We start from the raw sequence: 26,860 nt of genomic DNA, 5'->3' as shown, positions 1-26,860 counted from the left end.
TTAAACTTTAAATGTACAGGCATATTGTCACGATTGATTGTTTCAAATTTTAACACTTTAGTTTTCCTCAAGTTTAGGGATAAGCCATTGTATTTAAACCACTGACTTAAGGAATTTAACATAAGTTTAGATCTTTCTTGAATTCCATCAATATTAATACCTGACACAAATACTTTTATGATCGGCATACAATAATGACTTGTTGTCGGTAGTTAATGTTGACGGCAGGTCATTAATATAGAGAAGGAACAACAAAGGACCCAAAATCAAGCCCTGTGGCACTCCATATTTGACAGTTCCCCAATCTGAACAGCATTTTCCATTCTCATTATTATAAAGTTCAACTCTTTGTCTTCTATTTTCCAGATAGGACTTCTACCACATTTTCATTTTACCACCAATGCCATATGTTGCTAATTTACTCAAAAGAATATCATGACTCACACAATCAGATGCTTTTGTCAAATCACAAAAAATTCCTAATGAATAATTGCATCTTTCCAACATTTCTAAAATATGATTAGTTAACGTATATATTGCCATTTCTGTGTTACTGTTTTCTCTAAATCCAAACTGTGTAAAAGATATTAAATTGTTTGTATGTATGTGTTGCTTTATCATATTGTACACCACTCTTTCAAAGATCTTAGAAAAACTTATTAGCAATGATATTGGTCTATAGTTTGCCATAATTGCCTTCTCACCTGTTTTGTATATAGGTCTTAATGAGGCAAATTTCATTCTATCAGGATATATTCCATGCTCAAAAGATGCATTAAATATGTGACACAATGGTTTACTTATCTCAGTTATACAATATTTCAATATCTTACTAGAAATGCCATCATATCCTGTAGAATCTTTTGATTTTTGCAACATAAGTATGCTCTTTATTTCCACCTCCATTGTAGGTATTAGCCTCAGTTCAGGGAATTTATCAAATTTCAAAGTGTCTAAGAATTTAATAGCTTCATTTTTATTGGCACTTTTCATTTCCAGATTCTCAGCTACAGTTATAAAGTATTTATTGAATACTTCTACTACTTCCTTAGTATTAGTTACTTTGCTTTTCCCCACTTTCAATTCGGTTATATTATCTGGGCCCCTCCTTTTCCCAGTTTCTTTATTAATAATCTTCCAGGTTAATTGTATTTTGTTTTCCAAGTTACTTATAAGTTTTTGGTACAAAGTAGAAATGAGGAAAACCATTTAATTAGCAGTCAGTAGTCTAGAGATGTAATTTAAATAGTATAATAGTTTATTGTCTTCCTAATACTAGAGATGATGTTATATATATATATATATATGGGACAAAATCCATATCCACTGGTCAGCTGTACCATAAGGATCAACGGAATGTATAAATGTAAATAATAAAATAATAATAAATATATATAGTAACATATTTTTTGCAAATGTGTTATGTGAACACTAACCCAACTGTCATTCTCACTTCCATAGCAGGAATTATGTATCCCAATTTTGGTTGGCCATCTTGTTCAGCAAATTAGATGTTATGCTTTTGGTGATTAACTTAAATTTATTAGTTCATTAATAGAACTACAAATACAGTTTTCACTTAGGACAACTTATTGTGTGGAGCACCTATGTGAATGTTTAAAATTTTGGAATTCAAAATTTGAACATTTTTTTTTAACCTTCTACCAGCAGCAAAATGCAGTGAGGGAGTGCTGAATAGATACTATGGTAACAACTCCAGGCACTAAGAACCTTCAATGTTGTCATTAGAGTGAGATGGTGCAAGACTTAGAATAATTTAAAATGTCTTGTAACAGGTCATGTGCCCTAATCTGGCCCTTGAGTTATATTCTGATGCTTTCTATATTAGACAGTGATAAAAAACATAAACATGAATTCTTCAGTATACTTGTTCAGATATTAAAATTCTGAATTGTATGTCCAAAAGGAGCCATGTAATTTTTATGAATATTCTTTCTGAATAAATATTTTGAAAAGACCATTATAGAATAAATATAAGGTAGCTTTAAATTTTACTGTATGCAGTTTTGTTAGTGTATTGCTTCTTGATAGGTAAATGTAAGGTAAGGTAAAGTTATCCCTGTACTTAATTATTTAATTAAACACTCTTCCATGAAGGCATGTGGGAAATAGAAGTATAGCTCCACTTTTCTGACCTTGGCACTAGATGGAGGTGAGTGCTTAGATTCATGCACCTGCTGGTATCTTCATAAAATGTACAGAAAGTTGAAATAAATCCATATTGAAGTAACATAAGGTTTTGTCGTTAATTTATGTATGTGCAATACTTTCCAGTTTCCGTAGACATAAAGGGTAGAGAAGTCACTTTGTTTTGTGAATACCTGCAAGTGTGCTACAGCAATGTACTGTAGCAATTGCCATTTCCAAATGCCCGTTAAAAGAAATAAGACTTAGCATAATGTGTATGCTTCTTTGCAAACAGTATTATAATTTTTATCTCTTTATGACATGTTATTCAGTGATAGTTTAACAAAGAGTGTAGAAGCTAGTAGAAACCAGAACATTTTCTATGGGACAGATGCTCTCAAGCCACATATTTCTTGACATTTTACGTTTCCAGGATTGCTGATACTAGGAATGAGTTATATGCAGAGTGCAGTTTTTGTGAAATTTGCAGTTCTCCCAGTAGTGACTGGGAAGATTACTCTCTGAAATATGATACAATGTAGCATGGTAGATTGTTATTGATGTATTGAAAGAGCATAACTATCCTGTCTTGAGGATAGAAGAGTAAGCCAAACGTAGGAAAAAATGATCTTGATAGGAAGAAGGAGGAACAGACAGAGGCTGTGGGTAAGCCAATAGAAGTCTGTGGACACTAAGAATATGCAGGTAAAACATGACGAAAGTGGGTAAATAAAGGTGGATGGAATAATGATGGGTAAGAGATAATGAACAGGAATATACATAAAGTAGATAAAAAATATTACAAAATAAATATGTGGCGTGAAGTAAGTAAGTATAAGATAATGTAATATTAAGCGAGGAAGATGTGCAAGGGGAAAGGGACAAGTGAAAACAAAAGGAATATAAAATAGAATGACACAAATCTTGCATAGTATAATAATCCAACTTTGGCTGCTTCATGTGGAGATTGACCACACCAGCATGAACTGGATGGAATCTCCCATGGGCACCTATGCTTGGTTGGAAAGTTATCTGATTCTGACTGGGTCCTGGTCGATCATATCATGTTAGAGAAAGGCTTGCATTCTGAAACAGACAGTAGAACCAAACAGTGCAGGAAATTCAGTTCCTGCATAAGGCTCGACACCCTGTTCCCCTAGCTGACAACAAGAAGGGGCAACTTGCCATTGGGAGGTTGTTGTTCAGCTTGCCATTTGCTTTAGCTGGTTTCTTTCTTGGCTTACTCTTTGACCTTGAAAGTGAAGGCAGCATGTTCCTCTGAACTACAGGCTGTTACAACGCATAATACTTCACTGGTCAAGCTGCAATTGAGTTGGTACCGCCAGATGTGAGATTGAGAGCTCTCACATTACCCACATTCTGAGTTTAAAATATAAAAGGACATTTCACTGCAGTAACAACATGCAATATTCATAGTCTGTGCTGCCACAATAGGGGTCAGACAGTGTTACATGTGGTTCAGTGCAGCAGTGCGACTGCTTTGTGGCTGGAGAGTGGCAGCCAAACTCTGACCATGAATGAGAAATGTGCCACTTCATGCACTTGATTTTATTTGTAGTACTGGTATAGTTTACTCAGAATAGAATTGGTTACTTCTTCCAGTACATAAATCCAGCTACATTAACATGATATGTGAATTTTATAGTTATAAATATTTGCATTAATGCATCTGTTTCAGAAATCCATGCTGTAGAAGTGTCATATGTGCATTCTTCTTACAGTACAGCTTTGATAACAAACTGTTCACACCAATATTGGAGTACAGTATATGGAATTATGTAAAAACTATAGAAATGAAGAAAAACAGCCTTGATCAGATGAGGCTGTCGTAAAATGAACATTGATTCAGCAAGAGCTTTTGTGCATGGTGGTCATTGGAACTTCAAATTATAAACCATAATGTGGGCGTGTAAGACCTCACATTAACACTTCTCTTCACCACAAATAACTCACTTGGTTTTAAATTGTTAGCTTCTGCATATTACTATATATATTAGATTATTTAACAGAAAAAGTGATATTTCAGTGTGAGAATTCCAAAGAATATGATTCCAGCACATAGAATTCATGCATCAGAAGGGAGCCTTCAGTGTTTTGTCTAGTACATCAATTTAAACAGTCCCCTTTTTTTTTAATTTATTGTGGCAACTTTATGTGTTTCGTTGATAATGCTACTCTTATAGAAGACCGTTTGCATTTCCATTATATAGCATGCAGCAAAATGGAGTCTGGGTGTACATTGGTCTTTTATTTTTTCTTTTGTTCTTGAAGTAAATAGTATTGAAATATTCTTCATTATTTAGGGCAATTATTATCTGACTGTCAGTAACCATTAACGATTTGAAGTCAGTTCTTTGTCCACTAGTTATTTTACCCAAGCACCTCTGCTTTGTGATCACATTGCCCTCTATTTCACACCTGCTTCTCCCTGCACTACGCTGACCTGGCTTCTTCTCTGTACTGCATTCAGGTAGACGCAGACTAAGACTGTCTTTCATGAGATTTGCAACCATAGTTATATTTTGTTACAACTTCAAGAACTCCTTCATGATTGCTCAAGATGTCTGGATTAGTCTGGATGAGAGATGTGCAACCAGAACAGTCTCCTATGCATGGTCAGTTCACTCAACAGTGTTATCACTTGTTTAGTGACTTGCTTAGTTTCGGTTCATAATTGTATTTTTTGAAAGCTTATAACTCGTAACTGCAGGTAATTATAGCACTTTCACTAGCCTGTGCACTTAACAAATCACTATAGCACATGCTGCCTCCATCTGTTATAATCTTCACTAGTTATTGCTTGGTTATGGCTCACAACAAAAGAGATTCTACTGCTTTCATGCTTATAGCATTGCCATCTGGGCTGGGTACTCTCTGACAACTCACAACTAACTCATTACTCCAACCATTGAATCTCAACTAAGTAAACTTGCCTCGTTTGTGCTTACTATGTAGTTTGGCACAGACTGCCTTCAAGAATAATATTATTATGAAAATTATAGTGGATGAATGATGAATGTAAACATGATAAGTTGTCACATAGAGCAACAAACAACAAGAAAAGCATAAATGAATGAGAAGATTCAGTTTATTTTGAAAGAAGTTCTTCAGTGTCAATCAGTGAGAATTATCACTGTATTATACAAAAACTGGCAAATAATGTTCTGCGACATGTAGGTGATAATGGTATGTGATGTAAACAGTTTGGGTTATGGACCTTCACTGTATGAGTGTTATAAAACATGACTATAAAATTTACATTCAGGACCATGAATTTACCCATGTAGAACTTAGGGTAAATAAATAAATAGATAATAGAATGCCTCTATCAACAGGTACAGGATATGTAGCTGGTTATTGACTAGCTTGTTCATGTATATACACTATTATATCTGTTTTGTTTATTTTTCATTTGTGTCATATCTATCACTGTCACTGTACATGCAAGTATTAACAGTAAAAAACTCTCATCTGCTGTCACAGTACTTTTGTTTGATGTCTGCCTTCCACTATCACTACTTCCATGGTTACCACTCTATGCTTGCATATGTATTTTTTTATCGTGAAAAAATTTGTGAATACAAAAAAAATAGGCCTAGGCAGTGCCCATGTGGCCCCCTGTAGCACATTGCCTGCATTTTTATGTATGTCTAATGCTGCCATCTAGCCATTGCTTAGATATTTATTTTGTTCATCAATTAACATATAAAAAAAAAAGATTGTGAGTTGTTAAACTACGTTCATTCAATGTTGGGCCTATTTTTAGTTTATGTGTGTGTGTACACACATGCTTATTTTCTCATAAATATCTAATATAAGTCAATATTGAGTTTCCTGTGATATCTCCACTGTATCGGAGGTATTATCATATTTGTGTTTGTTGTTTAGTACAACAGAATGTTTGGATTTGTCAGCATTATATTTTATGTCATGTATGTGTTCAGAATATCTCAGTTGAATTTTCCTCCTGTTTGTGATGAATAAGTGTAATCACAGATTTTGCATTTTCATTTGTAAATTCCACTACTATTGTATTTGTTGATTTTATCTTTTTATTTTTAATTTATGCTTATAATGTTCTCCATGAGCTGTTTTTTTTTTAATTAGTTTCTACAGTTGTTTGATGGGATTTAAATTCCTTTGTCAAAGAATGAAGTTTTACCCACTGATTTTTTTCATATTTTTTGGTATAATTTGTCTTTACCTTTATTGCACTGTTCCAATATTTATATCATATTCATTATTAACAGCAGCAATCTTAAATCTGCTGTGAAAATTCTCTCCCCCCCCCCCCTATCTTTTTAAGTGGACTTCTATGTACCCACTATTGTGACAGCTGAAAGAGTCTGTTACAACTGTGGACCGAAAACATTTTTGTAGGAACATGTCTCCAGTTATAACATCTGACTCTGTTGAAGAATCGTGTTTGCATTATGGAATTCCATGGTATGAATATATGTTTATATTATTAAAGAACACATCCCTTGTGCTATGTTGGGGGTGTGCTGTAGGCAGGTTATTATTTATATGGACACCATCATCTCTACTAGTCTGTTGCTATAATTGGAGTCTTTCTTTTTCTAATTTTCACAGATCTTCCATCTGCAGTCCAGCCTAAGAGATGTTCACGTTATCGAGGAGCAGAGTCAGTTCTTGTGATTGGGAGGAGGTTTGCTTGTGAAATTTGCCACAAGAGCTTCACACGACGTGATACTCTTACAGGACATATCAAGAATCTTCACGGAGAGCTTCAGGGTCCCTTCTATTGTCTCAAGTGTGGGCAATTATCCAAAAACAAGAAAAGTCTGATGACACACATGTATGACAAACATGGTGGTCAACGTTAGGTTACTTGAAGAAAGACATTTCATCCGTTATGGCAGCAGAATTATTCCTGTTCTGTGAATCACTGCCCATTTACTTCAATATAAGTAAATGCATTTAGTGAAAATGAAGTCTAAGAGTTGATTGTATACTTCTGTAGAAATAATTGTGGAGTAAGGTCCTTTAATGAGAAAAGTTGGATGTTCTTTTCTTTATGTAACTGAACAAGGAAAATGAATGTGCTCTAAACAACCAAACATACCTTTTCAGAATGTATTAAGGGCATAGTCCATTCACTTTTCTTCATTAAGAACCTTCCCATGGTAGGGTACTGCTTTGCTTTCTTTATTCAGGAGGATCCAGTGTTTAATATCTGATTGAAATTACCAGAAATACAGTTGTTTTTATGGACAATGAATGAATTTTGTTATGATTGAACAAAAGGTGCATATCAGTTAGTATTAATTAGCACTAAACAGAAAACTGTAATGGGAGTGAAAGGTATATATTACCAGAGTTACAAACTAAGATTTAGTTTGTTCGCTAATATTTAGTGCAAATTCCTAATACAAGATTTCATCAGAATCAACTGTGTAGTTTTGCAGATGATACATGTGGATGAATAGATATACAGACATGACCTCTCCATATGCATTTATTTTATACATTTAATGCAAAGAACATAGAAGAATTAAAAGAATAACCAGTTTTTAATTATCCAGCAGCAGGCTATCAGTGTTGGAATTAATTGCATATTCAGATCAGACACATAGATGAATAGCATATTCACACTCAGAATATTCATCAGCTTTCTCTACACTCTAGGTCAGATTTTGTCAGATTTTACAAAAATAATTTAAACTTTAAGAAGATATATTATTTATTATTATTTATTTCATCCATAGCTGTAGAGAATTACAATTGTACATGTCAAATATCAACAACCTCACATCAAAAATAACATAAGTAAAAAAATAACATAACATTCACAAAGTGATCATCACTATAATACAGCAATACATCTCAAAATACATTTTTAACTCAATTTGAGAATAATAGATACTCCAAAAAAAGACATAAGAATAAATATTTTAAAACATATAGACAGATTTATTAACAAGCAGTCTATGTCAACAATTAATAATAATAAATACTTCAAAAAAAGGCATAAAAATATACAGACAGATTTATCAACAAGCAGTCCATGTCAACAATTATTAAAAATTCTTGAAGAGAATAGAAGATATTACACAACAAACAATTCTTAAGTTTCTTCTTAAAAACATTAAAATTTATTACATTCTTTAATTCAGTTGGAAGGCCATTAAATATTTTGGTTCCCATACTAATTACCCCTCTCTTGGTATGCTCAGTATTACAAAATTGTACATACAAAGTTAGTAGAGAGTCCGTCGAGTGTAACAATTTGTAGGTCACTTTTTTAATATCACTTCTGCCTTACATGTTTCGGTTTGATACAACCATCATCAGAGGCACTTGCTATAACTATGGAAACACTGTTGTTTGTGATGTTCACAGTTATGTTTGTCGTGTAGACGCTGCTACANATTCAGCATTTTAGATTAAATATTTTAACATTTAGCGTTTTAACTTAAAACAGTTTCGGATGAAAAGTGAGAACTTGATAGTGTACTCAACTATCTTAGTAAGTTTTGTGCTTTTACACGTCAGCATATTGTAGCAGCGTCTACACGACAAACATAACTGTGAACATCATAAACAACAGTGTTTCCATAGTTATAGCAAGTGCCTCTGATGATGGTTGTATCAAACCGAAACATGTAAGGCAGAAGTGATATTAAAAAAGTGACCTACAAATTGTTACACTCGACAGACTCTCTACTAACTCTGTGATTGATAGTGTAACAGACCAAAAATGAAACAATTCAAAATTGTACATACAACTTGTGTTTATGAATAGTGTTATAGCCATGAGCATCAGAATACTGGGTGGTATAAATCTTATTTTTTATTATAAAACATAGGATCTCAAAAATATATAAGGAAGTAACAGTTAAAATCTTTAATTCATTAAACAAATTTCTGCAGGAAACTCTATTTTTTAACACCTTTTATCACCCTTACACATTTTTTCTGCAGTTTAAATATAGTTTCAGAGTCCTTTTGCACCCCACCCAAAAAAAAATAATACCGTATTTCAACACGGACTCAAATTTTGCAAGATACACACTTCTTAAAACAGTTTGGCTCACTGAGTCCCGTAGGGATTTTATCAAATAGGTAGTCTTGCCAAGTTTTTGACACACATATTGGTTGTGGGTTGCCCAACTTAAATCTTCTATAATGCAAATACCCTAAAATTTTACATCCTCCTTACCACCTCCTTATTATTTATATAAAAAAGGGGTCTGGTACTCGGAATAGATCTACTTCCCTGAAAAAGTAATACCTTTGACTTATCCATGTTTATTATTAAACGATTTTCATAGAACCATTTTTCTAATTAATTCTTTACATTTTGAATTTTTTCATTTAATGATAAAATATTTTTTCCAGTATCATCAGCAAATAGTACTACCTCTGCATTATGTATAACTCGGGGCAGATCATTTATAAATAATAGGAATAAAAGGGGCCCAAAACAGAACCTTTGAGTTGTACCATATTTAATTGCTTTAAGGGATGAGGTAACTGTCTTCATTTTAGAAGTATTTTGATCAATATAGTGAATTTCAACAAACTGTGATCTATCTGTAATATACAATCTCATCCATGCATGAGATATTCCTCTCAGTCCATAAGGTTCCAACTTTGCAAGCAGCAAGTTATGATTAATAACATCAAAAGCCTTCGATAGATCCAGAAATATACCAAAGGCCAGTTGTTTATTATCTAGTGTTTTCTGAATTTCTCCAATAAAAGTTTGAATTGCCATAAACGTGGATTTATTTTTTCTAAAACTATTTTGAGCATTTGATATCAGATTGAATCTATTTAATAAATTTCCACCCCAATTGTACATCAGTGTTTCAAGAATTTTTGAAAAAGAGACAAAATTGAGATTGGTCTGTAATTTGCAATATTTTGTTTCTGTGCTTTCTTAAAAATAGGTCGAACTTTTGCAATCTTCATTTGATTTGGAAAAATGTCAGAATTTAGTGACAGATTAAATATAAAAGTCAAAGGCTTTTTATTGTTTGGCTACATTGTTTAACTATCATATCCAGAATCTCATCATAGCCTGCTGAAATTTTCGTTTTTAATTTACCGGTAACCGGAAGAACCTCTTCTTCAGTAACAGGAGGTCGGAGTTAAAGAAAATGATTGGTTTTGTTGATAGGAGCATTTCTTAGAACTGAATGTCTGTTCATTGCAAAGAGAAAGGCGTACATTATGGTCATTGATAATAATAAATGACTGTATAAGAATCAGCTGACTTTTCTGTTAATATAAAATGGTCTTTAGAGTATGAGTGACATAAATTGTTTTCAAATTTTACTTTAATTAATATGCACATTGATGAACAGTGCGCACTTGTAGCAGTGTGTCATGTTTGTATTTTTCTGTCATCACAGTAAGTTTTTAATATCCCTGGGTGAGGTTATGAGAAGGCACATGCTGGTTATAGGTAGTACCAATTCTGCTAGTAGATGAATCTTCCAGCAATAGTCTTTCATCAGTTCTCACCATTTTTATTAAAAATGCTTATTTTGAAGAGCTTCTTTAAATCTGTATTTATTTATTCAGTATTGGATATTCTGATTAAACTGTGCAAAGCCAAGCCTCAAGTTGACACAGTAATAAAGTTTGTTACAAAATTTTCAAGTTAGGTTAAGGTCTGTGAATTTACTACATATTAATGTATCATAATGTAATTATTAATTATAATTCTCAAATGAAAGAACTAATACAGGTTTTATCAAGTCACTATGATATTTTATGTTATACATAAAGATATCCCTAACAAATGTTGCATATTTGTCAAGTCCTCTATTAATATTACTTTTATATCTTGTGTTTCATTTTAAGAATAATGTCTTTTTTTATGGATGAAATTTAAATGTCAAACAACCTCTGATGTTATTGTCAAAATTTCTGTTCAAATTAAGACATATTAATGGAGTTAATTTAATTTCAGGGTTAATAATGGGACAAATATTGTAATACTTCTGATATGATTGATGCCTTTTCTTCTGCTCTTTAAGCCTGTTCTGACTTTGTAGCCAACATTTGAACGATTTCCATCTACAGTAAATGTATGCCTTTCTTTTGTAACAAATCCAGTATTTTGGGTCTATCATTGTTCATTCTGTACAAGTGGATTAACAGTTTTCTTTATAATCATTTATTCTAACTTTTGTTGAGTAAGCTTCTAATTATTTTGTCTAATATAGTATATCCCTCAACACTGACATTGTTTATTGACATTTTGAGAGCTCCATTTTCTTCCATTTTATGGTGTTTATTATGATAGGAACCAGATATTTTCTGCTAGTAAAATAAAGATGCAAGGATTGAATCTTTATTACTAAGCTAGTTTGCAGACCACTAGACCACTGCAGGATTAATGATTGTTGATTAAGCTACACATCGACATATGCATGCACTTGTACACACACACACACACACACACACACATGTATGCACACACAAAAATGTGGGCTATATAATGGTTTGTGGCATTATCTGTTATTCTAACTTTTTCAGTTATCTGTAGGTGGTAATTTTATTTCTGCATTGGCTTTTCTATGTTTGTGTGTTAATTTATGTAACTCCTAACTTCTTAGTTTTAATGTGTCAATGATGTGTTGAGAACAATGTGAAAGGAAGTAACCTGATCTCTGTTAATGTATCAACACAACGATTACCTGGAGGGACTGAGGAGACTCACTAAAAACCTCAGGATAGGTAATCTCCAGGTCAGGAAGCAGTTGCAGGAATCCCGAATGTGAAATAAGAATATCAGTCACTCCATCATAACGTTCTATTTGTTTATTGTCCCAGCTTTTTGCAATAACAGAAAATGTTTTGAATTTGGACATTTTTTAAAATTTGTTTTAGTATTAAGCTTCATTTGAAGTAGCTTGTTTTATTTACATATTCCTGCGCCCATATGTTAATCTTGGTTCTTTCTTCTTGACTACTGTACAGTAGAATGTCATCTCTTCATTCATTTTTTTATTTGTTCACAAGATCTACATTTGGCAATATTGCCTCAGATATAGAACACATCCATAGTTTAAATGTCCATAAGGATAGTGTCATAACAGGATACAGAAAGTACAAAAACACAAATGTAAGTTTAAAAACATCCAGAGAACCACGTTATAACAGAAAACCTCATATACATGATAACAATTCACCATCATAACAGTAATTATAAACAGCAAAACACATGATAATGCCACCTATTTAACTTAAATTTCATCAATACAATTTAAGGTATCTAAAATATCTTTGAGGACAAGGTCCCATAATATACAAACAACTTATAGTACTAATAGATACAAAATAAAACATTAATTTTATTCACAATTCATTAAAAATCGGTTCCAGATTCAGTCATATTGCAATTATGATTTAAATCTTGTATCTTAAAAATATAATATAATATTACATTTAATCCTTATAGTTAAAGTATTCATCCATGGTATAAAATGAGTGAAGAAATAAAAAAATGTTTAATACCAATTTAAATTGTTCAGCGTTTTGAGATATCTCCTTTATTGTGGCAGGTAAGCCATTAAACGCCTTTGTTCCCACGTAATAGGCCCCCTTCTGAAAAACTGTCAGTTGAGATAGCGGTTGATGTAAATCATGTTTTGCCCTAGTATTAACATTGTGAACGGCAGAGTTTGTCTCAAAATAATGTCTATTATTGATCACAAATGAAGAGAGTGAATAAATATATTGTGATTTTAGTGTTAATATTTTTAGTTCTCTAAAATGTTTCCTACATGACTCTCTACTTGTAATCCCCTTAATTATTCTTATAGCTTTCTTTTGTAATCTAAAAATTAAGTCACTATGACAAGTATTTCCCCAAAATATTATCCTATAGGTCATGATTGAATGAAAATAAGCATAGTATACCATTCTTACTACTTCCTGGGACAGGAGAGGCTTTATTATTCTTATTGCATAGCAGGCTGAGCTTAGCTTAGATACAATTAAGTCTATATAAACCTTCCATGAGAGAGTATTATCCAGTATTAATCTGAGGAATTTAGTATTATACGCATTAGTTATTTTCTTATTTCCTTTCATGATATTTAATTCAAGTAGCGTATTAGCCTTCATTACAAACTGCATGAATTGGGTCTTTTCTACACTTAAAGATAAAAGATTGGAAGTAAACCATTCGTTTATACTTTGATATATTTTGTTTACAGTATCTTCACGTTCTGTCTGATTAATACTATTAATGATTATACTAGTGTCATCGGCAAATGAGACCATCCTTGCTCCATTATTTATTGATACTGGTAGATCATTGATATAGAGCAAAAAAAGTAATGGTCCTAGTATTGAGCCTTGTGGAATCCCACGCCTTATCAATCCCCAATTTGAGCTATTTTTATTATTACTATCTAAATTCACTCTCATGTATCTACCCTCTAAGTAGGATGTGATGAATTTAAGTGCTACATCTTTTATTCCATAAAACTTCAGCTCCTTTAATAAGATGTCATAATCAACACAGTCAAAGGCCTTACATAAGTCACAAAAAATACCTCCAGTCAACATCCTAATATTTAATGATTTTAATATTTTGTAAATCAAACTAAAGGTGGCTTTCTCTGTTGATGCTTCTGGTCTAAAGCCAAACTGCTCAGTTGCCAACATATTATTAGTTTCTAATAATAATAATAAAAGTTTCTGTGACATAAAAGCAGTTCTTAAATATGCTGTTATGATTTATACAATGCACATAGTTCCAATTTTATCTGTGGAGTAGAAATATTTTCAGCTTATTCCCAACTGCAGAATCACAAGGACCTAAATATTCTTATATTTCAGATAGTTTAGCACAGATACCAACATATAGGTAAAAGACAGGTACTTATGATACAAACATTGTTTTTGTGGACACTCATCATCCTGTTTTTATCTAAATCACCATCTCAATTCATTGGGCCCAACTGAAGATGGAGACAGAATTCAATCTATGAAACGTTTTGTTTTTAAATAAAACAGGAAAGGGGTTTAGATAAAATCAAGGCAATGGATGATGTCCAGAAAAATAATGTTTGGATTAATGTACCATCATCACAGACTTTTAGATCTTAGGTATTTATGATGCAAATAGCAAGTCAGAAATGCATTCTTGGACATCTTATCTATCGAAACACTAATGAAGGGGTTGGGTTAAAAGACAGTTCAAAGTATACTGAACTATAAAATTGCAATTACTGCTATGTTAGTAATAAATAGAGGATATGACCTGATCATCTTATCCAAAGATGTCACATTACCTGGCCTTGATGTATACTTAATATTGTCCAGCACACATAAACAATATCTTATTTGACGCGTATATACTGGATAATTAAACCACTGTAAATAATTAATTATTAATGCTATTTTTCTTATACTTATGCTGAGTTCTAGAATAGGATTATAAATTTAGGCACTAGAAATATAGTGTTTTTAAACGAGTGATATTCCTTTGTAGCTTCTATGTGTTCTTTATGTTAACAAATGATGAGTGAAAATTAATGTTCTCTTACTTCATTTCTTTTCTTTTTCCAGACTTCTGCCCTCCATTTGGACTGATACCAGAAATTCAGTATTTTAAATCAAGGAAATTGAAAGAAAGCAAAAAGTTCCATTGTGACATGTGCGAGGCAACTTTCACACGTAGATTTTCACTTATGGGGCACATCAGAAATATCCATGGAGATCTTCAAGGTCCATTTTCCTGTGAATTGTGTGGAAAACTCTCCAAGAACAAGAAAAGTCTGGCAGTGCACATGTATGACATGCACCAAAATAAACGCATTCAGCAGCAATAGAAACTGCTGTTGGTTTCAAGATATCTTCAAAGAAGGTTGTAACTGTATTCTGAGTTTCTCTAGGATTTTGGAGAAGTTTCAAAATCCTTCTTTGGAACCCTTGCATCAAATCACAGGTGTCCACCAAACATTCAGAGATATGATCTACGTAATGAGAAGAACAGATTTATTTTGTTTTTTCTTCAGTGTAGTTATCAGTTGAAACTCACTTCTCTGCTCTAACTAACCTCTTCAGTGTCTACAGTTTTTCCTTTTGTGTTAGGAACTATGTAATTAACAAAACTCCAAAACTAACTCTGGTTTTGAAATGAATTGGATCGCTCTTAAACCATTGGAACTGATATAGGATTGCAGTTCGTCCCCCAGCTTATGACTGACTCCATGGAAATGAGCTGTTCTTGAGAAGCCTCCATCTGTACAGCTACTCAAGAATTTCCCAAAATTGTATGGAACCCAGAAGTTCATAACCATGTTCATAAGAACCTTCCTTTGGACCCTATCCTGAGCCAGATCAATCCAGTCCCTACTACCCCATCTATCTCTCTAAGATCCATTTTAATAGGATCCATCCACCTGTGTCTTGGTCTTCCTAGTGGTCTCTTTCCTTCTGATTTTCCTACCAGAATCCTGTATGCATTCTTTCACCACCGCTCCCCCCCCCCAGATTATAATGCTGTAAAATGTAATAAGTGATTGATAGGTGGCTGAACAATGCACCTTGCTATTAAGACACAGAGACTTGTCCTACTTATGAATGAATGTTAAAGCACCATATTAAATGAAATTTAACTACAGTGTTTGAGAAGTTATAAGAGTCATTATAACGATCAGTAAAGTTTAAATGTTTGTAACGCATAAAGTCTGAGAAAACATGTTAGCATTAAATTATGTAAACTTTCAAATGTAGATGAATATGATCACCTCAACCTGCACATATTTCCATGTCTGATAAGTAAGAAGAAATTATCAGTATTCATTTTAGTATAATTTTCTTCCTCCTCATCCTCCTCCTTGTTCTCCAGTCAAGGTCATTATTGGCATTTACTAGGATTTGATATCTCATAGCTGTCTAGAAGTTGACAGTGTTACAATAAACTCTACGTTAAGCTTGTTCAGAATCCAAAAGTAGTAAATCTAGACATATAGTAAACTCTCCTCTTCTTCATTGTCTACTTTAAAGTGACAACATCTGTGCAGGATTTACCCTTGCAGAAACTGCACTGTTTCTCAATAAGTATTTCTTTTGTGATCTGTTTTTAAATCTGTTACTAAATTCAGATTTTCCATGGTTTGAAACTCAGTGGAGATACAGCATTTTTTATGGTACACATGAAGACATTTTAAATAGTCATAAAATGTGCCATACCATGTGTTATCGTGTTTTTAGGTGCCTGTTGTAAATATTCCACATTCTCATTTGTGATAATTACTAAGATCACATAATTTGATATGTCATTTTATTCATGAGTACTTGTGTTCATTCATATCTTATTCTTAGAAGAAAATAACAAGTAGCTTAAGTAGTTTCCATGTCTTTAACCTGACTACTGCTGGTAATGCAACCAGGATTATTTCGTTCAAACAGTTTGTGGTGAAGCTATTGTAACATTTCTACATGAAGAACCATTCTGAGAACATGGTTACAAACTTCTCATATTGTGAGGAACATTACATGGTTTCTGTGGTGTGAAATCGATTTTCTGTGACATTCTTTTCTTTTTCATCACATTAACTAACAGACATTTCTGGCGGTACATACAAAATATAATTGTCTAAATATATGTGTGTATACCTTTTCCTCATGCATATAGACTACCTGATCTTCTCTGGTGATAAGGACTGGTGGTATCTAGTAGTAACCACAGAGTCAGCATACTTTCTTTCTACCTGAAGATGAGAAAAACCCAGCCTTTGAAATTTCATATATTACCATGAAATGGCCTAGATATTGATAAGAAATGTCGACATGTAACATACTGTCATTCATGTTAAGACGTTAATATGTCATAATTTCTTTTGATTTAGTATACATTACACTTTATTATCTGCAGTGATGTATTGCAATGATATTGTATAAATGTTCATATTAAATATGAGTTTCTGTTTGTGATGTGAGTGGAAGATGGTGCAACTCCATTGTTATTATGTAATGAATAAAATTGTGTTCAAAGAAGTGAAATAAGTATGTTCATTTCTTTTACATTTATAAGATACCTATACATAAAAGCAATTGGTTTGTGCACAATGTCTTGTGGGCCAAGCATAGGAATAATTTGTTTTGGTTATTCATGATTTTATCCTGCCATTCAAAGTGGAGATATTTTTCATAACTGTCTTCATTATACCCACAATACAGGGTGGCACAAAAACTGTTTGTTACTACTTGTTACTGAGTTGTTTTAAGAGTTGCAGAGAATTTAACCATCATGGGACTAGAAGTAGAATTGTTGGTGATCTGAAAGTAATGTGATTTCTTGACAGTGTGAAGCCTAATATATATCAGAGTTTTAAATTAAAAACAAAATTGCTCTTCTATTTCTCTGCTGTGAGATTATAAACCAATTCAATGGAGGTATCTGGTTTACATTAACTGCTTGTCAGATATCTCTTATAGTTACAGTGAGCCTTTATGTTAGGGTATTCTTAATGTAAAATTATTTGATATGTTAGACTTGGGGTGCCTTGTAACATAACGTTAAGAATTTACTGAAACATCTGTTTTATCTTTAATAATGCAGACATCTTGTTTCCTCTTATCTGGGTTCCAAGTGTTAATATGGGATTTTTATGCATACTTAGGCTTTTAAAGGTTTAATATTGATGTTTTGTTTACTTGCAGACCACTCCATACCTGTCACCATATTGCCTGTAGTGATGATGCATCGAAAACCATCATTAAATGTGACACATAAACGAAGCTACTTCCCCTGTGAGTTCTGTGACAAGACATTTGCATGGAAGAACTCCCTTCAGACACACGTGTCAAACATCCATGGAGATTCACGTGGCCCATTCCCATGTCCTCTTTGTGGCAAACTCTCAAAGAATAAGAAGAGCCTAACAACACATCTACATGACTTCCATAGGAAGTGATTTGCACTGAGTAGGGGAAGAACCAAATAGGTTATATGAGGTATTGATGCAGTCAAGGCTGTATAGTCACATCTAGAGGGTATGCAGTAACGCATGAAGTGAATTTTTGCATTTGGTGGTGAAAGTGAAATTCTCTTCATGCTATCAGGTTTATTTCAACATTTGTGTAATACTACATGTATGTAGTTATGTTATATCCAAGTCATATCATATTCACATTTTTGTTTGTTTGTTTGGTTCCCCCCCCCATCACTAAGAGTGATTGCTAGGAGCTGTTTTCTTTCCTGACTTTCCATATTCATCATTTAGATATATTTTCACATTGCATTTGGCAGCCTGTCACATCTGTAGTTGATACAACATTATTAATCTACTGACAATTTCTATAATCCAATGATTATATACCTGAATGGATCAATGAATGATAATAAAATGAAAATAAAATAAAATAAAATTAATGTAAATAGATTGTAAATTGTACACCTGTGTGGCTGATATAGCATGGTAATTTCTGTAAAACTGATGTTGATAATTAGATATAATACAGTATTTATGAAAGAAATACTAGTTCTGTCAGTATTCTTCACATTGCAACTGTTTAATTCATTTATATGCTAAGAGATATTTAAGGCCAAAGGTCAATTGTGGCCTAATAACAGTTCACAGATCGTCACAGTTGAGTGAGTAACACTGCTGGCATATTTGGAGTACCCTGAATTCAGATTTCAGCCCAGAGGCCAGCTCTTATAACTGAGGTGTTTGTAATTTTCCTCAGTAAATGCCTGTGGGATATGATCATAAAATAGACCATGGCCACTTTCACGTCATTTCTGGTATATCATTACATTCTGCATTAATGTCTTGGCCAGATGGACCATTGTGACCTTAAGAATGGGATTCTTATGTTAGGCCTTTATCACTAAGCATATTTCAAAAGGTCCTTAATTTTCAGTAGTTGCCACTATAATATGAACCATTGTTGTGTACGTTTTGTGTCAAAGACATGCCTTATGGAAGTTCGTGAAAGAAGGGTGCATTACTTTCTTCATTATTCCACAACTTATAATAAAGTTTGTACTTACTTTGTTTTCATATTTTGTCTTATTGTCACCCGTCAGAAATCTTAAAATATACAGAAGTGTGATTTATCTGTTGTTTGTAGGATGTGAAGACACTCACAGTTTATATTGCTTATAGTTTATCTATTTGTGAGAAAATATGATTAGAATGGAATCCTTCCAAATTTTAATTATGCTTTCCTTCATATAATATTTAATTTCAGTAGTCCCATTCACATTATCTTGGTGTTAAATTATCTTTATTTTACTGATCTTGTGTTCAAATTCATCATTGCTTAGGGAAATGCTGAATGGAGATTTCTTTGTACTTACATGCAAAACATAATAAGAAATCAACTTTTCTATGACGCTACATTTCCATTTCACATTTACTGACTATAAATGGCGTAACTCAGGCAGATGGTGCCAGTGCCCTAGGTTCAGTCCATGGCTATCCATGTTGAATGTGTGGTGGACAGAGTGACAGTGGCATGGATTTTCTTTGACAGCATTGGTTTTCTTCTGCCAGTCCTCATTCCAGCCAATGCTCAATACTCATATTTCATTATGTCTGAGGTATGCCATGGACCCAACCAACCACCTCTTTCATCTCAAAACCCTGTTTTTCCTTTGAGGGATAGCATCATATTGACTTCCATGCAGCCCTGGGACATTTTCCCCCACTTCTCCATATCTGGTTGTGCCCTTCCTGCATGGCTTACCTGTGCACCCTGAAGATGAAAAATAGGTCCCTCTGAAACATTGGTACCTATGTTTTATTTTAGCATCCTGTTGCACTGATTCATATTCATAATGTGTATGTATTAACAGTCTTCAAGTGCATACAATCCCATTTACCACTTCTACACTACATGTTTTGGCAGTATGCTGCCATCTTCAGGTGTATCGATCCATCAACTATTTCACTGCTTGCAGTTATTTGTCCATTTACAAATAATATTAAATTTGTATATGTCCTTATATAATAATAAAGTTTATGTATTTAAAACTTGTTAAAACCTATTATCTCATACGTCATATTTTAAATTCATGTGTATTACTGATCATCCACATGGGAGTCATTCTTCTTATGTTTCTAATGTTGTGTGTATATTATGTCTTATGGTGTGTTCTACTCTTGTGGCTGCATGCATTGTACGTTAGAAACATAAGAAGAACGACTCCCATGTGGATGATCAATAATACGCACGAATTTAAAATATGACGTGCGAGATAATAGGTTTTAACAAGTTTTAAATACATAAACTTTGTTATTATATAAGGACTTATACAAATTTAATATTATTTGTAAATGATGTTATATTTTAGCGTCCTGTTGCACTGATTCAAGTCCATGATTTATTTCACCGTCTTCTAGTGCATACACTTATCTACTTCACACCTCTCACTCGCACCTGAGGATGGCACTTTTGTGCCGAAACATGTAGTGCAAGTGAGAGGAGTGAAGTAGATAAGTGTATGCACTAGAAGACGGTGAAATAAATCATGTATTTGTAAATGGACATATAACTGCAAGCAGTGAAATAGTTGATGGATCGGTACACCTGAAGATGGCAGCATACTGCCAAAACATATAGTGTAGAAGTGGTAAATGGGATTGTATGCACTTGAAGACTGTTAATACATACACATTATGAATTGGTACCTAATCTGTCAAAAGCCCAGAAGACCATAGTTTACAGAATCGTAAGTTGGGTCCTTAGTTGGCATGATCTCCATAATTCAGCACTAAGCTGGAATCAGAGTAGACAATGTCAGCCTGACAAGTGATGCATTCTGTGTGAACCAGTTATCTGTGTCCTTATGGTAAACATGCATTTTCATATGAATGTCAGAGAAAAGATTTTGAGAGCACTTCTGCAATAATGTTTTAGTGTACTGGTTCTTCCCTAAGGTTATATTAGCATCATCTAATTTAATTCAGTGTAATGTGTGTTCATATAAGAACCTTATTCTTAAATGCTGTTTTTCCTGGTTGATTTTGATGCCCTTCCAGAAATAAAGTGTTCTGTATTTTTGAGATTGGAAACAAGAGCCATATTAACCAGCTTCTGAAAAGTGTCTTATGTTCTGATGATCTTTATTAAACAGATTCTGTAACTATGGATTTCTTACAAATAAAGTTTGTTACTTATTTTGTCTACATTCAGTTTGAAATAATTTGTACTGTATGTTAATGTTTGCATAATAAAGAACACATGTAAAAGCAGGAGTTATGTGATAACATTTTTCTTGTCCTTGTGCCCTTTGATTTTCTGACTTCTTGTGTGAAATATTGTTAAGTTATATTTCAACTGAATCAGTATGGAGTGAAAGTCAAGAACTACATCTATAAACTTAAATTTTCACTTTGTTCATGTTAAATAAAAGTTTATGTCTTAACCTTGAAAGTGTTATAATTGTTTGTGTGTCATAGATACAGTAATCTTGAAAGTGGAAAATGAATTGTAGTTATGACTTGTGAAATTATCCAGTAAATTGATTTATCAAATCCAGAACCCATTATATACTGTAAAGTTACCAGGATACATGTGACAACATTTTGTTCACTATTAAAAAGGAAAATATGACTATAGAGAGAGCACCTTACTAGTAGTCTTTACTGAGTCCATGGAACAGATTCCTTTATGAGAAGCTAATGATTGCTTTGCTATTCAAGAAATTTTCCAGCCTTTTATGGAACTTGAAGGTTTGATATTGTGTTCACCAAAGCATCCTAATGACCTGAATGAACCAAATCCATATTCTCACAACATATATCTTGCAGAACTATTTTAATATGACATCATTATTTTTCAAACTTTTCTTTGCAACTTTTGTTCAATGTTCAGAAGGCTGTGTGGTTTTTCAACAATGTTAGATAATATTCTCTTATTAACGCTCTTAGAATGATATCATGTCAACACCGTGACCATCATCGGGTACGTTCCTTGAATAATACCCATGATTTGTTTCATTGTTAATATTTGCATTTCTGTTGTCTCTTGCTGAATGAAACATTGATTAAAACTTTGAAAATTTAGATTGATAGTTATAATCCATGTTTTATCACTTGGAGGCTGGTGAAATTAGAACATCCTTTCATTAACCCAGGCCCCTAGTGTAGTTGTGTTGCTCTTTGCTCTGTGTTTTTAGGTGTAGTGTTCATGGTTGACAGATGAAGAAGCAGACTTCATGCATCAATCATGAACACTGCTCCAAAAACTACATGAGAAATACAGCAGCAAAGTACACCAGGAACCTCATAAACTTGTGAGGTGTACTAATTTTTTTTAATTCACTTAGTGCGGGGTGGAGTCCAACTGGGTCCACTAGGCACGGCGGCCACTGATTGATGTATTGTAGCCTGCCCTGGGTGATTATGATTATGGAGAATGTGGTGGAATGAAGATTGGCAGGAGTAACTGAAGTACTCTGAGAAAACCTGCCCCAACGCCACTTTGTTCACCACAAATCCCACTTGACCAGACTTGCTGGAAAGCCAGCAACTAACTGCTTGAGCTATGGCACGGCCTTGTGAGGTGTACTAGCATTATTATTTTCCAAGTGATTAAAACTTTAATTTTAACAACCAGTTTTAATTTCTAAGTGATAAATTAATGTTTGACTCAGCAGGAGATCGCAGAATACAAATACTAACATTGTACAGGCTCACAGGGAATATTCAAGGAATGTGCTTGATGACAGGCCCAGTGTTGACTGAAACATGATGTACTAACAGCATTAGCAAGTGGCAACATGAGAAAACTGCACAAACATGAAAATATTAAACAGAAAGTTTTGAAAATAAGACAGAAAATAACAGTGTTAATTAATTTATGCAACAGGATGCTCAGTTTCAGTACAATTTTAATATAATCCATCTACCTTAGCCTAGGTCCTCTGAATTGTCTCTTTCCTCTAGGTTCTCTTGTTCTAATTTGGCATGCATTTCTTATTGTTGCCGTGCATGCCTCATGGCCTGCCTTTCCCATCCTCCTTTATTGAACACCCCAATAATATATAGATTAAAATAGAAGAGGAAAATCTGAAAAAATGATACTCATTATTTCATGATACAGTAGCTACTATCTGGGCTTTTGCAATAAAGCTGATATTTTCTAATTTAGAAGGTCACCTGTAATTATACTGCTAATGTTTAGGTTCATACACTTGTTAAAATTTGTAGGACCTGTACAGTTATAGTTGTTTTTGGCATTTATGATTATATATTATAACATGTTGCCACTTCTCTTTACAGATGTTTAGAATGAGAGGTTTCCACTCTCCTTTTGTTTCAAAATCCCTTCAATTACTATTGTCCAACTTCTGTATCATATTAAGATAGAATGTCTATGCTTTGCACAACTTTTTGTTCAGAAGAATATAAGAAATGTTATTGTCAGAGGTTGGTTTTATTTTGAAGTGCAAGGATTCACTAATTGTATAAGCAGAGTAAAATTTGTAAGACACACTGCAGGTATAAAACAAAATGAGTAATTTGTTCATACTATGAAGTTTCTAAATGAGAAGTTGATTTATACTGAAGAAAACCCTCTCAAAGAGATGATTTAATCCAAAGGAAGATTGTAGAATGCCATCATCAGAATATCTCATTCATCTTCAGTATATATAAACTCCTCACTGAGGAAGTTCACAATGTGGAGAAAATGAAAGTGCCTGGTCCACGTGTCTGTCATCTGAATGTCTTCAGGCTCATACACAGGTATATTTTTCCCTCTCTTGATTTGTTTGTTTCTCTGGTTCTTTCTTTCTTTCTTTCTTTCTTCCTTCCTTCCTTCATTTCTTTTAATGTACATCAAACATGCACTTCATAATAAATAAAGTATTTCTCATGTTTTCATTTCACTGTACTGTCTTACATATTATTTTATGATGCTATAACATGTTAAAACCAAGTACATATATTTGGAAAGTAATAATAGTTATTAATTTGTATGTCTCAGTGAAGAAGTAGTTAGTTTTAGGGAAGAGATAGATATTTATATATTCTGCCATTTATTTCAGTCATATTATACAGAAAGTAGATACTTGTAGTTAATATACCATAATAGTAATTAACACTGTGTCAATATCTGATCCACAGTTATGTATGCAGTAACAAAACGTGGACAACGGAAGCTCCTTCTAGATGGCTACATGTACACAAAACACGAAGAAAGACAATGGCATGTGGTTTGGCGTTGTTGTGAAAGAAAAACATGCACTGCTCGAATTAGCCAGTGGTCAATACCTCCACATACAATAATTAAACAAAGGCCACATTCCCATCCACCTAATTGGATGCATTTTCACAAGTGTCTTGCAGAGTCTCGTTCACTACAGTCTCAGTCACAGTGAAAGCAACTGTGATGCCTATTACGAAAGGAAATGCTTCATTTAATAATATCTGGTATAAAAATGCATGTAAATTTCCTTCCCATCTTATGTCTGCTGCTCATGGTAAAAGTCATGTAAAAAGTCATCAAGTCCTAAACTATTACATGTAAAAATTACAGTACTTTCACAACAAGTTGTGAAATGGAGAACACATTCTCAAAACAATTTTCATGTAGAGTTCAGGATATTTGTTGAATCCAGCAGTCTGCTTTGGCTGTCCTCAGTTCTCATGTAGCTTCTCATGGACTGTATTTACCAAAGGTAACCTTTTTATGCAGAACAATTTTCTTCAGCAGTTCAAAATGAGGGAGATTCTCAGTTCCTCCCTCCCTCCTCATTTCCAGTCTCATTGCTTCCAAATAAACTGTTCTGAATTTTTAGTTTATATATATTTTTCTCAAATGTATTGTGGGATTTGTCGATACTCCAATAGACAACCACTTTGGAAAGTTTGTGGGCCCTGAAAAGGGCTGTTTGTTCCACCGCAGTAGATAGAGTTTTACAGCCGTTCAGCTGGTCTGTCTGGTCGGTGAAGTAGGGCTGTGTGCACCAGTAGAAATAGGTGTTTGCTACGGTGTGTTGGCTGATGTTGTGGCAGCTGAGTTAGTTGTCCGGTCGAGTGCAGCAGTTGCCAGATGTTGCCTGGTTGCAGTGCGGCAGTTGCCGGAAGTTGCCTGGTCGCAGAGCGTGGTTGCTGGAAGATGTCTGGTCACAGAGCGCGGTCGCTGGAGTGGCGGCAGCTGCGTCAGTTGCCCAGTGTGTTGAGCATGACCGCCGGAGTGCCGAGGCAGCCGTCCCTGATGCAGTGAAAAGCCAATGACTCCGAAGACCAATCGCTCTGGACTAAGAGTGATAACTGACTGGCTGATGTGGTCACTGATGATTGCGAGCTTTGGGCTCCGCCTTTTATAACATGCATGATGGAGGAGCGAAACTTGCAGTTGCGATTGTGAGCGCTGATTGGCTAGTGCGTGTAATGATCTGAATGTGGACTAGACAGTGAGTGCTGTATAAATGCGAGCGTTGGAAGCAATGTGATTGGTTAGCGCACGTGATGGTGAAAAGTGAACTGGACAGTGGGTGCTGTATAAATATGAGAGCTGACAGCAATGTGCAGCAATGTGCTATTGACTTAGGAGTGAGTGTTGTCTGTTCATCGGCGAAACAGCGTGATAGTATGTGGGATGTTCCCACAGTATTATTCAGGTCTGGTAGAGCAAGGTGTGGCAGATGAACTGACTTTCATCTATTTGATATGTGGGCATGTGTGTGTTTCCTGGTAATGCATTGAATTATGATTACTAAGCTTCATGTACCATGGTAAAATATTTATTTCAGTTCAGTTTTGCAGTTCAGAATACAATTATTATTCCTCACTGGTGAAAAATATCCAAAATATTCTTACTCGCCTTTAATGTTCAAAATTTAGAATTCACTGTACCTCTTGCTGTAGCTCTTAACTGCTGATATGATTCCCTTGTGTATGGGAAAGCTTGTCCTTGGGTGATGATTAGAGAAATGTATAATTGCCTGCTGAAGTACTGCCTTTGTCCTATGTGATCTCCTGGTCAGTGGTTAAATGTAGATTATACATCTGCTAATTCTTTTGCTATTATTGTCAATGGACCTGATGTACAAGGAACCCCTTAAATACAAATTTCAAAATATTGTGTCCAGTTTTCATTGCTTAGGCCATTCCAAAGAATCCATCAAAGTCCAACATCTGTGTAGCATTTTTTAACCTTTTTGGTTTTTTAGGTGGGGAGTTGTTAGTCCCCTGGCCAGCTTCCAGACTAGAGGAACAACCTTCTGAGCTGTTCGCAGTCACTTGTTCAATATATTTGCAGCTCCCTCAATATTGAGGGCCATCTTCTCCATCTGCAGCATGTGCCATGCCATGGTGATGATGGCCCTAATTAACATAGGGCTTAGGGCCGTGCCATAGCTCAAGCGGTTAGTTGCTGGCTTCCCACACGGCGGCCCGGGTTCGATCCCGGGTCTGGACAACTGAGGTTTGTGGTGGACAAAGAGGCGCTGGGGCAGGTTTTCTCCAAATACTTCGGTTTCCCCTGCCAATCTTCCTTCCACCAATTGCTCTACACTCACCCTCACCTATCATCTTGGGCTGGTACAATAGGCCAGAAGTTGGCGCAGTACAAGGGACTTAATCCCACCCCACTAGCATTAAGAAAAACATAGGGCTTGACTATATGTATTATAAGAATGAGTGCAATAGGAATTAAAAGGTTGTTATGTTGAAGAAGTATGGCTTTGATAATCCAAATACAAGAGCAGTTTTGATGCGACTTTTGTTTGAAT

General features: G+C 34.2%; 1 protein-coding gene across 10 annotated transcripts in view; it reads left to right on the top strand.

Moving 5' to 3' along the window:
- Window positions 1-26,860, top strand: part of LOC111865816 (broad-complex core protein) — a 168,860-nt gene that overhangs the window by 100,409 nt on the left and 41,591 nt on the right. Inside the window, exon 6 of one of the 10 annotated variants that reach the window (XM_033751976.1) lies at window positions 24,249-24,520. The exons of 6 other annotated variants lie outside the window; for them this stretch is intronic. In XM_033751976.1, the coding sequence (XP_033607867.1) occupies window positions 24,249-24,502 (254 nt within the window). In that variant the 3' untranslated portion in view covers window positions 24,503-24,520. Of the gene's footprint in view, window positions 1-6,762; window positions 7,820-14,727; window positions 15,442-17,829; window positions 19,936-24,248; window positions 24,521-26,860 lie in introns of those variants that run through there. 3 more of the 10 variants (XM_023854148.2, XM_023854144.2, XM_023854146.2) reach the window with 3 other exon arrangements.

Source organism: Cryptotermes secundus, unplaced genomic scaffold (genome assembly GCF_002891405.2).
Source record: "Cryptotermes secundus unplaced genomic scaffold, Csec_1.0 scaffold901, whole genome shotgun sequence".
NCBI classification, from domain to species: Eukaryota; Metazoa; Arthropoda; class Insecta; order Blattodea; family Kalotermitidae; genus Cryptotermes; species Cryptotermes secundus.
This window is presented reverse-complemented; position numbering and strand designations above follow the sequence as displayed.